This window comes from Eublepharis macularius, chromosome 7, assembly GCF_028583425.1.
Source record: "Eublepharis macularius isolate TG4126 chromosome 7, MPM_Emac_v1.0, whole genome shotgun sequence".
Classification (NCBI taxonomy): domain Eukaryota; kingdom Metazoa; phylum Chordata; class Lepidosauria; order Squamata; family Eublepharidae; genus Eublepharis; species Eublepharis macularius.
This window is the reverse complement of record NC_072796.1, coordinates 3,759,735-3,772,107: the sequence shown is the minus strand read 5'-3', so window position 1 is coordinate 3,772,107 and position 12,373 is coordinate 3,759,735. Positions and strand designations below refer to the sequence as shown.

Genomic DNA, 12,373 nt, shown 5'->3' with positions numbered 1-12,373 from the left:
GCATGCTCTGCTTAGCTCCTCGTAGTAAACCAGCTGGAATCTTCAAGTTGACTTTAAGGGGAGACCTATGTCGAGTAGATTACAGTAGTCTAGTCTCAATGTGAAAGGAAATCATGTATAAAGTTACAGTAGAATTGACAGATTAGCATAAATCTAGGCAATAATATTCAATGGATTACTGCTTAATGTTCTGGTTATCAGACCGTGGGTTACAATTGTGGATCAGAATTCTCACACTGGTAGGTCTCAGTACCAAGTGGGAAGAAGCAGCAGGCATTGGTCTAAGATAGAGCGACTGGGCCTGAAGCCCACTTGTTTTTCAGCTATAATATTCTCTCTGTCTAGCCAGTCCAAAACTTCCAGCACAAATATGTGGCGTAGAGTTTACTTACTACAGGGAGCAGGCTGATTGGATGATAATTAGAGGTTTGTCCCCTCTGTTATATATTAGGAGGATAATATCTAGTCATTGGGGATCTGTGCTGTCTGATCAATAATTGTGAAAAGCATGGCCAGTACTGGCACTAGGGATCCCAGGTCCTCCAGTGAGGGATCACCCACTCCCACCCTCTGCCCACCCCCCGGTCACCACTGAGCTGTCCAGCAGGGGGAGAAAGGTGGGGGAGAAAGGCCTCCTGGATGGAAGTGATGTCATTGTGCTGCCGTGGGAGTGCACGTGATCAGACCGAGGTACGTGAGTGCCGGATAGGGGGACCAGGCAACCCTAACTGGTGCCCATCAGGCTATATTGATTTTAATCACCTTTGGAGCAAACATATTACAATTCGGGACATTCCCTAACTTTAGTTGGCCAGTTCGCCTCTTCATTTATTTTGCTGTAAGTTGGGGCCAGGGAAAAAAGATTTTCTTGATCTGTCTAATAACTTCAAATACCATATAAAGTTGTCTTCTTAAAATATATAAAAACTGTCAGTTCCCTCTTGCTATTTTTTATCATAACCAGGTCTAATTAAATATAGTGATTGTGAGTTTCTCATACATATGACTATCTGTTGGTCTCCAACCAATACACCCCATCTTTGAACTATAGTTTCACTTCGGTGAAACTGGACATTCTTGCCATTCTTAGACACTTCTGCACCTGGGCTTCAACACATAATATCTATTGATATGGATTAGACAGCTTATTATCTATACAAAGCCATTGTGTTACTTCCCTGTTTCTTACCCTCTCCAAGTCTATTCAGATTCCAGATTCCAGATTTATTACAGTCAAATGACCGGCAAGAAAAAGATCACATATACAAACCACAGTTCCTATCTACATAAAAAGAAAGAGGGAAAGGATTTAGTTAAAACTGTTATCATTCCCAGCAGATAATAAATCCTAAAAAATAAAACTATCTTCAGTCTCTCCTTTTGTTAAAAACTTTCGCTTGTTTATGACCAAAAAGCAATATTTTGCTACTGTCGAGGATACAGTCTTCTTAGTATCTTCCAACAAATATTTCAGTAGCACAGAATCATCAAATTTCAAATGATTATCCAAAGATTTAAACTTGGAGAGTAATGGATATACTGTCTCTCTTCGGAATACAACTTACAACGTAAGAGAATATGAGCAATGGATTCAACTTTCTTCTCTGGGCATATGCAACATCTTTGATGGACAGGCCTGCAAAGAAACCTTCCCTGCATTTCATTAGAAGGGAAGTCATCGAAACGTGCTCTAGAAAAGGCCAATCTGTACTTTTGGTGCATAATGTTAGAGAGAGATGGGGCTGCTGCAAATCCAGACCATGATTTAAGACTACTGTACATACTAGGTAAGAGTGCTCCATCTGTTTGGGCCTCTATGTCAACCAAGCATTGTTGAATCATAGATTTGGCTTTACTTAGACCCATTTGCAAAAGATTTTCTGGGGATAGCCCAATTGTTCTCAATTTATCCATTATCCTAATAGACCAATCAGGATATGGAGAGGAAGTTAAGAATAAAGGGATCAGTCCCGTAGGCTTTAGGTGGATTCTTAACCAATAACATATTGCAGCTGTCCAGATATTCAATTCTACTCTTGGTATCCCTGCCTCTTGTCTTAGGACCACATTAGGTGTACATTTTGGGGCAGAAAACAGTGCCCTGAGAAATTTAGATTGTACCCTCTCTAGCTCCGTATAGTTACTATTGCTGCTTAAAACTACTTGCATCCCATAAGTAAGTTGGGTCAGTACTTTAGCAGAGAAGAGCTTTAAAGCTTCCGGGACTAAACCCGCACCTTCATTTCTGAAGAATCTGAGGATAGCATTGGCGCTTCTCTCTGCTGTGTTGGTTGTAGAGGTTATATGGGCTGATGGACTGCCATTATATGTAAAAGCTACCCCCAAATATTTATAAGCTTTAACTTGTTTGATGTTCTGGCCGTCTTATATTTCTTATATGCTCTATTGAAGTGTGTAATCTTTGTTTTTGAGAAATTTACATTTAGCAATTCATCATCACATTGTTTTATAAATGTCCTCAAGGCACGTTTTAACCCAGTTCTAGTTTGTGAGATGAGAATGGCGTCATCTGCATACATAAGTATTGGCACAGGTCTCCCTCCCACAAGGTTAAGGGCATGAAGATCTATCCCTTGTAGACACTGTATCCGTGAGTTTACATAAATGTTAAATAAAAAGGGGGCCAGAAGACAGCCTCGTCTAACTCCTTTTTGTGAAGGGCCAAGTCTATTCTATTCTGGGTCGCTAAACTCCCTTTTTGGCATGTTTGGCTGAGACGCCAAGCCAGTGCCATTTCTGGTGTGCAAACACATCCTCCATGATCTTTTTGGGAAAATCCAGCAACTGTTCCCCTATATTCCTGGCCATATCCATGACACTTGGTTCTTCCTGCAGAAGTCTGCTTCTTCAACCAAGACAGTAGAAGCCACTTCAAATACTACATAGGTGTACTTATAAATAATTTTATATGCATTCCTAAAAATGCAAGTTGAATTTTGCGCTCATATAAATGTGAGCGTTAGATGACATGCTCTTTGAAGGGTGTGACAGGCTCCAGCTCCTGTTGATCCTATAGACAGTGTCAAATTTAGGTTTGCCTCCGCATAATGTGTGAAAGGACCATGAGATCTTTAGACAGCTTTTTCTTAAATATTGCTATATATTAAAAAATTTAAAAAATGGAAAATAAAATATAAACTTATTCCTTGTTCAGTGATGTGAAATTCTTTCATTTCATGTGTGTGGACTAGTTTATTTGGGTTAGTTTGCAAGTGGGTCCTGAAAGACTAATTATGTTTAAAAGTAGATATCCCTTCCAAAAATTTGAGAACTACTGATTTAAAAGACATCACAAAATCTTTATATAAAATCTGAATTTTATGGTTTTCTTCTGCTTGGACCACAAGATGGCAGTATTGGCAAGCAGATAAGTTGCAACTTGCATTTCAAAAAGGATATTATTTTCTAGAGCACTAGCAGAAACCTATGAACAGAGAGACAGAAGCCAGAGGGAAGATAGGTGCTGAAAAGACTGGAAGATTCAAGGAAGGAAAGCAATGAAGGCAGAATATCAAAACTGAATTTTCCAGTGGTATACATGGTCTCTGGATAGTGCCTTGCCGCCTCTATTTTGAAAACCATAAATACCTGACCTAGGAGAACCTGGCACCACAATAGTTCCAGGATGGGGAAAGGTCTGTATATTTTGTTCTTACTCTCTCTGTCTGGAGTGTTGTGTATCTCAATTCACTATTCTTTGCCTGAAGAGAAGAAAAGTGGGTCACTGGTGGCTAATGTGCTGCAGGATTTGAAATTACAGCCAGGGGAGCTCTCTACTCTCAGAGCCAAGTTGATTTCCAAAAGCACTAAGCAATATTTTGGGCTTGATCCCCATTCTGGGAACCTGTTTGTAAATGAAAAAATAGACAGAGAAGCTTTGTGTGGTGAGTTGGATTCTTGCTCCCTATTGTCTGAGATTGTGCTCCAAAACCCTTTAAAGATTTATAATATTGAGATACAGATAGAAGATGTGAATGACAATTCTCCTGAATTTACCAAAACCGAATTTGAACTAGCAATGCCTGAGACTGTTCCAGTAAACACTCGATTCTCCCTGGAGTCTGCCCAAGATCCAGACCTGGGAGAAAACAGTGTCCAGAACTACACACTCAGTCCCAATGGGCATTTTAGTCTTGATGTACAAAGCGATGAGTTTGGGAGCAAATATGTAGACCTTGTTCTGGAGAAGCCACTAGACAGGGAGAAGGAGGCTCAGTTTGGGCTGACTCTCACAGCTGTGGATGGAGGGGTGCCACAGAGAACGGGCACAGTTCAAATACACATTAATGTTCTGGACAACAATGACAACTTCCCTGAATTCACACAATCTGAATATAAAGTGAAGTTAAAGGAAAACAGCCCCGAAGGTACTCTGGTGTCTAAAGTAGAAGCCAGAGATTTGGATTTCGGTTCAAATGCAGAGATCACTTATTCATTCCACCGGGTGCCTGAGAAAATACGTCACTTGTTCCATCTGCATCAAAGCACTGGAGAAATCACTGTTTTGGGTCCCATTGACTATGAAAAAGAAACCAGCTATTACATGAACATCAAGGCAACAGACGGAGGGGGCCTTTCAGGCCACTGCAAGGTCCTGGTGGAGATTGAGGATGAGAACGACAACGCCCCAGAGATATCGGTCATCTCCATCACCAGCCCTTTAGCAGAGGATTCTCCCCTCGATACGCTGGTTGTGCTCTTCAGCGTCACAGACCGGGACTCCGGAGACAACGGCAAGACCTCCTGCTCTGTGGAGATGCACTTGCCCTTCCTGTTAAAAACCACTGTGAACAATTATTACCAGCTGGTGACCCAAAGGCCCCTGGACAGAGAGAAAGACCCCGAGTATAACATCACCATCACAGCTACTGACCGGGGCTCTCCCAGGCTCACCTCCAAAAGAGCAATTGGGGTTCTAATCTCAGACGTCAACGACAACCCTCCAGAGTTTGAGAAGTCCAAGTACGAAATGCAGTTGTGGGAAAACAATATTCCAGGCCTGCTAATGGGCTCTCTCCATGCTGCTGACCTGGACGTGGAGGAGAATGCCAAAGTGACCTATTCCCTTCTGCCCAGTAATGCCAGTGGGGGTCCCGTGGCCTCTTACGTGTCCATCAACTCTGAAACTGGGAATCTGTATGTCCTGCGATCTCTGGACTATGAGCAGATCAAGGATTTCCAGGTGACAGTGAGGGCTTCAGACGGGGGTTCTCCTCCCCTGAGCTCGGAAGCTGTTGTCCGAATTTCCGTCCTGGATGAGAACGACAATGCCCCCTTCTTCCTCTATCCCCTTCAGAACAGCACCTCCCCCTGCAACGACCTGGTTCCCAAGTCCGTGGAAGCTGGTTACCTGGTCGCCAAGGTGGTGGCTGTGGATGGGGATTCGGGCCAAAACTCTTGGCTTTCCTATGAGCTGCTGAAGGCCACAGACCCCAGCCTTTTCAGCCTAGGAGCACAGAGCGGAGAGGTGAGGACCAGGAGAGCGCTGACCGAGTGGGATACGAACAAGCAGAGACTTATTATCCAGGTGAGAGACAACGGCCACCCTCCCCAGACTAGCACTGCAACGCTGAACATACTTCCGGTGGATGGCTTTTCAGATCCTTATATGAACATTGCTAGTGTCAGTCATGAAGTAATTGAAGAAGAAGATGGCTCCTTGACTATGTATCTGGTGGTCTGCTTGGCTGCAGTCTCCTTTGTGTTCCTGATTTGCATTATTTTGTTTGTTGTCATCAAAATGCACAAGAAGGAGTCTAGTTTTATCACTGCCCTTCCTCACTTCCCACCTACCTTACCTGAGATCCCAGAAACCGGCGTTGATTCTCAGAGTGGATCACTTTCCCGGACTTACCAGTATGACGTTTGCTTAACCGGCGGATCCTTAAGCAGCGAGTTCAGATTCCTCAGGCCTCTCATTCCTGTTTTCTCTGTGGGGGACCCAAAGGTCTCTGAGAATCCCAGGATTTCTTCTGGCTCTCAAGTTATTCCTGAGCAGGTGGAGGGCAGAAAACCTGGAGAACAGGTAAGCTAGTAGGCATTGTTAATTCCGCCATACAGTGAAGGATTGTATGACTGGAAATAGTTTTTGCTGAATTGTCAATCATATTTGATCATTTCCTATTCTTTTTTCCTGTGTAGAAGCCCCGTGGCGCAGAGTGGTATGCTGCAGTACTGCAGCCCAAGCTCTGCTCACAACCTGAGTTTGATCCTGGCAGAAGCCCAGGTTTGAATAGCCGGCTCAAGATTGACTCAGACTTCCATCCTTCCGAGGTCGGTAAAACGAGCACCCAGTTTCCTGGGGGTAAAGTGTAGATGACTGGGGAAGGCAATGGCAAACCACCCCGTAACAAAAAGTCTGCCAAGAAAACGTCGTGATGCGATGTCCCCCCATGGGTCAGTAATGACTCGGTGCTTGGACCGGAGACTACCTTCATCTTTATTTTTCTCTGTGCTGTTTTATACGGTGGCTAGATAGATGCTGATCTATGTGATATTCACCCTCTGTGCAGATTCTCATGAACAAATTTCACAGTTCCTTCCCATTAGATTTAATCCCTCACTGTCAGCATGCTGCTTTCCTACTCCTTTGTCCCCTATGAAATTTCTCTCTCAGCCCACATGTAGACCACTGTGCTGTCCATACCTCATCCTTCTTCTATCTAAAGTACCTCCAGTCTCTAACCATTGGACCCCTCTTCTTACACCCATCTTCTATTCTAACCCCTTCCCCCAAGCCATTTTTGTCAAGGCAGGGAGCGTTTCTTCAGCTATCCTGCTTCCTTATGCTTGGCTCTTCTACCTGCTCGATCCTTTTCCTACTAAAGGTAACTTTAGGTACTCTATATATGATGCCCTGGCCTGGATAGCCCAGGCAAGCCTGATCTCGTCAGCAATTGGATGAGAGACCTCCAAAGAAGAGCAAGGGCAGGCAATGGCAAACCAGCTCTGCAAGTCTCTTGTCTTGAGACCCCCAGAAGGGGTCATTTTAAGTCAGTTACGACATTATGGAACTTTCCACCACCACCATGTTTGCCATTATGTCCCCCAAGAAATGTATTTTATTTGTTTGCATTCATTGTCTGCCTTTCTAACTGGGACTGAAGGCAGAATACACGTATGAGAGAAATAGAAACTTGAACTGAGCTGGGCAACTCTTCAGTAATCTGTAAAACGTGGATAAAATACTTGCATCATATACCTGTGAAGCCTGATGTAATTCATGAGGTGTTTTATAATGCAGGACTAATATCCACACTTATTTCAACAGAAATATTTGCTGTGTGTTTATTTATTATAATTAGTTGTATCTAAGGTTGCTAGGATGTTCCTGGTAACTGCTGGGAGCTTGGAGGGCAGGGACATGGAGAGCATTGGCATTGCATATGCCATGACATCATTTCCAGGTGAAACTGCAGATGATATCACAACATTCTAGGAATTGCCTAAAACTCTATTGTAAAACCATAGAGTTTCAGGACATTCCTAGAGAGATGTGATGTCAGTTCCAGGATTCCCATGGAAGTGATGTCATGCCACACATGACATAAGTGTTTTAAAAAAATTCTTCTGTGAGCAATAAGGATAACCAACAGGAGGTCTCCTGTCATAGTAGGGGACCTGGCAATCCTACTCATATCTCACTCTTCTATTGTACTATAGATGAGCAGGTGGAGTTACAGGATGAGATTTCAAAACAATATAAATACGAAATGTGTGAAATGAACAGTCAGCTAAAAAGTCAGCTAAAACACTCTGGAAAATCTCATTGCTCTTTAAGGTACTACTGGACATGATTCTTGCTCTTCTACTGCAGGTCAGCATGGCTACCCACCTCAAACAAAAATATGTCAGCAATTCAAAATAAGAACAATCACTATTCCCATAAAGCAATGTCATAATCAGTTCTCCACAGCAACCCTAGTTGTGCAGATTAAAAACGATGTTCAAACCGCAGACACTCCTCAAAGACGGGTCCAGTATTTCCAGAGCACCACCAGGGAGATTGAATGCCATGCTGGGCTGAGAGTGTTTCTGCCTACGGTCTTGCTTTCCTAACCACACAGAGAAATACTTCCAAGGATGAATATGGTGAAATCGTCAGCAAATGCTTGCAACTTATACTTATGACCCTTAATCAATGCACCTTTAATTAAAGGATCTTTTCTAATAGTTCTTGTCAATACTTCCGAAGTTAAAATAAATAACAGCAGTTAAAGAGGGCAGCTCTGTCTCGTCCCTTTTTCTATCAGGATGGGGTCCGTCAAATCATCATTAACAACTATCTTTGCTTTCTGTTTCTTGTATATAGCTTCAATCGCTTTTATAAAGTACGCCCCAAAGTCCATTTCGTTCATCTGCTCAATAAAAAATTGCCAACTAACATTATCAAAAGCCTTTTCAGCATCCCAGAACACCATAGCCATAGGCTTTTTGGGATGTGCTTCATAATATTCAAGAAAATTTAAAACAGTTCTAATATTATATCTCAATTGTCTTTTAGGGATAAATCCTGCTTGATCTTGATGTATTATACCTGATAGTACTTTTTTCAATCTCGTGGCTAATATTGAAGCAAATATGTTGTAGTTGCAATTAAGTAGAGAGATAGGTCGGTAATTCTTTATTTCCTTTCGGTCCATTCCTTCTTTATGGATCAATGAGATAGTGGCCTTCATCTAAGATTCAGGTAAAATAGCTTCTTCTATGAGATTTGAGAGGTTTTGATTATAATATGTCTCTCACTCAAGCCCTTTTAATAGTGGAGACTAGAGATGGGCGCGAACCAGGAAAATGGCAGTTTGTGGTGGTTTTTGTTTCATCATGTTTTACAAAACGGTTCATTCAGTTCATTGTTTGTCACTTCTGGGGGTCACAGAATGGCCCTCTTGACAATGAGAGATGCCAAACTCACAGGAAGTCTTCAGCATGCTCTCCTCCAGCCACCCTCCAAGTTTGGCAAAGATTGGATTTTGGATGTCCAAGTTATAGACCCCCAAAGCAGGTGCCCCCAGGAAAGTTTTACTCCTTCTGCTTTCATAGAGCAGAATGGGAGCTCTCTGGTTGGCAGCCGGAGCTGCCTATCAAGCTTTGAAGGGCTAACATTGGTGTTCCCACGGCTGCAGAAGGTCTGCAGAAGTCCACCCCCCTCCTGTTGCCAAAGGAATAGTTTGATTGGTGCCAGGTTGTCTTCAGGGACAAACCGAAAAACGGATTCGGTTTCGTTTTCCCGGCCATGTCGGACGTTCCTCTCCACAGGTCCGGGGGGAACTGTCTGAGCAGCCTGACCGGGCGGTTGACCCATGAGGGTTAACCCCCAGGACTCCCAGTGAGGGATCCTGGATCCAGGGCGCTGCGGGAAGAACCCCCTGGAAGTAATGCAGGGGGTAAATTGCCCGCTTGCTCCAACGGAGGCCGGCAGACTTGCGCAGCACCGCGTGTGCTGCTGGGCCATGGAGAACGGCAATAAGCAGATTTAAGGTGAAGACCTGTAAGTAAGCGAATCCCTTCTGATTTTTAAGCGTATGCGAAGGATCGGTGGGAATTGAAGCTAAAAAGGCGCAGACTTCTTCCCCTGCACTGAGTTTTGGAACTTAGTTGGTGCCCCCCCCCTAAGATGGCGACGAGAAAGCAGAGCCCAGCAATGAGTAAATCGGTGATGGCGACGTTACAGGGGAAGGGGGAAACTTTGGAAGAGTTGGTGAGACGAGCAGTTTTCGATGCTGTGCAGCCCTTTGTAGCGAAACTGAATGAAATGGGGCAAAAGGTTGAGAGCGAGGTGAAAGCCATTAAAGAAACAGCGACCGGAGCAGAGCAGTCTGCGCAAGAGAACGCAGTACTCATGAAAGCAACAAGTAAGGAAGTGAAGCTTTTGGAGAATCAAATAATAGGATTACAAGTGGACCGTGCCCAAACGGTATTGCATCTTCAAAATGTAAAAGAAGAGCAAAGTGAAAATTTAAAAGATTTGGTGTCTGGACTTTTGGCGCCATTCGCAAAGGCAACTAAAGAAGAGATAAAAAACAATATTTTGGAAGTCTGGCGGACATCTTCAAAGTATGCAATGAAGTGGCAGCTGCCTCGCGAGATTATTATTGACTTTTCATCTAAGAAGACTCGGGACACCATCTTAGACAATTCGTATAATGTGGACTTGGATTATTTGGGCAATAAGGTTAAAATATTAAGGATATTCCATTTTTGGCTCGTAAAAGAAGATTCAAGTATAAAGGACTTGCGGCTTTCTTGAGGAAATGTGATATAAAATATAAATGGCTGTTTCCAGAAGGCTTCTGGTTCAGATATAAAGATCAAACTTACAAGATCACATCGGACGCGCAGCTGACAGACTTTTTGTTCAACCATCAGGAGTTTCAGCAGGAAGAAAGTTTGAAGTCTGAAGGGGAAAGTGGGGGGGGGAGGAAAGAGCGGGCGCAGCTGCTCCAGCTGCACAGAGAGAATTGAGACCGAGACGCAAGGGGAGGGGGGAAGAAGTCCTGATCCTGAATATAATCTGTATTGTATAAGACCTACCAATCTGATAGCATATTAGAAAGTTAACTTTTAAGAAAAATTGCAGCATGAAGGGAATACAAGACATGTAGTGTAGTGTTTGTTGTTTGTATGTTGATTTTCCCTTTTCCCAGTTCTCCCTTCCCTTTTCTTCCCCCTTCCCCTTTATACTTTTGTAGTCTTCTGTAGTTTTTTTTTATGTTAGATATTAAAAAATAATAAAAAAACTTTCAAAAAAAAAAGGGGGACAAACCGAAAAATGAACCAAATGAACCTCTCTCAATATCATAGTGGTTCGTCATGGCTCGTCAGAAACAAGCTCAGATGAACTGCTAGTTCATGAACCAAAAACTGACCCAGTTAGTGACGAACTTTGGCTCGTATTTAGATTTGTGCCCATCGCTAGTGGAGACACTTGAAAGAATATAGGATAAAATTAATGATTTGACCAACCAACTTAAAAAATCTGGTTGTATGCTCAGAAACAAGATGGTAAATTTTTAGATGTCGTCAAGGAGTTAAATGAGAAATCAAAAAGTTCATTGTTGACTACAATATATAATGTTAGACAAGCATCAACATCTGATGCCACAAAGTTTAAATCACAGAAAACTTCCTCTGCTAATTCTGTGAACTTTGGAACTCACCGTTTGAATAAAAACAAAATAGTCTTAAATATATTTCCTTATTGTGACACACCCATCTCTTGGAACAACAAATGGGAAGCAAAGCAGCATTACCTTTCCTTTCGAACCAGCAGCTAATTTCACTAGATTTGCAATATGCGGAGCAGTTCCCAGGTTTGATTCATGGGGACCATATAGCCCTTTATTCTTCAGGATGGCCATCTTTAACATGCTTTAAAGCATTATATCTTAAACACCATTACATCGTGTTAGCGCTTTTGATTCACAGAGGCTAGTTCCTTTATTTCCTAGTAGGTCTCTTAGACTAGGGCAAAGACTGGGAAGAAAAAAGTCTTGCAAACAGCCTGTGACCATCCAACTTGTCCTGCCCTTCCAGCAAGTGGTGGTACCCACTGCACTCTATTAGTCATCAGGCAAAGACCTAAAGGATGAGGCTGCTAAGGCAGTTACGTGGGGTTGCTGGTCCCCCAGGGGGGCAGGGGATCCCCTGCTCCCACTCTCTACCCCCCACCACTCACCAGCTGGGGGGGGAGCACAGGAATGGACCTCCCAGAGCATGCTCCTGCTGCAGCACAACGTATCTTCCAGCAGGCCATGGGAGTGCCCCTGTGCTTTGCGCTGGGCCTGTTTGGTGTAGTGATTAAGAGCGGCAGGATTCTAATCTGGAGAGCCGGGTTTGATTCCCCACTCCTCCACTTGAAGCCAGCTGGGTGACCTTGGGTCAGTCACAGTTCTTATACCCACCCACCTCACAGGGTGTTCGTTATGGGGATAATAATAACACACTTTGTAAACCGCTCTGAGTGGGCATTAAGTTGTCCTGAAGGGCAGTATATAAATCGAATGTTGTTGTTGTTGTTGTTGTTAGGGCCCCAAACAGTCCAGTGCATGCAAGGACTTTGAAAAGGTGAGTGCTGCTGGGTTCCCCCATGCTAGGAGGCTAAGGGGACTTGACAATTCTACAGATACTGAATCTCATTTTGAACCAATCAAAATAAATTTGATCAGATCATTTGGGGCTCTACTTAATCAACAGATTGAAACCCCTACAGAAAACCTTGGGGGAAATGTCTTATTCTAAGGTAGACGCTAACTCCTCTGAGCTTGCCCAACATCCTATTAGTCCATCACTAGTACTGTTGGAAGGCCCTACTGAGCCACTGACAAGCTCCTCTTGATGAAATACAGGGCTG

At 43.3% G+C, this 12,373-nt stretch overlaps 2 protein-coding genes across 2 annotated transcripts in view; both read left to right on the top strand.

Annotated features, from left to right (window-relative positions):
* Positions 1-12,373, top strand: part of LOC129333798 (protocadherin beta-16-like) — a 171,119-nt gene that overhangs the window by 49,375 nt on the left and 109,371 nt on the right. The window lies entirely within an intron of this gene.
* LOC129333262 (protocadherin beta-16-like) lies at positions 3,647-6,055 on the top strand. The gene has a single exon (XM_054984791.1). The coding sequence runs from the start codon at positions 3,647-3,649 to the stop codon at positions 6,053-6,055; it is 2,409 nt and encodes an 802-aa protein (XP_054840766.1).

Coding starts and splice junctions, on each gene's coding strand:
- LOC129333262 (XM_054984791.1), top strand. CDS start 3,647: ATGGGGAAAGGTCTGTATATTTTGTTCTTACTCTCTCTGTCTGGAGTG.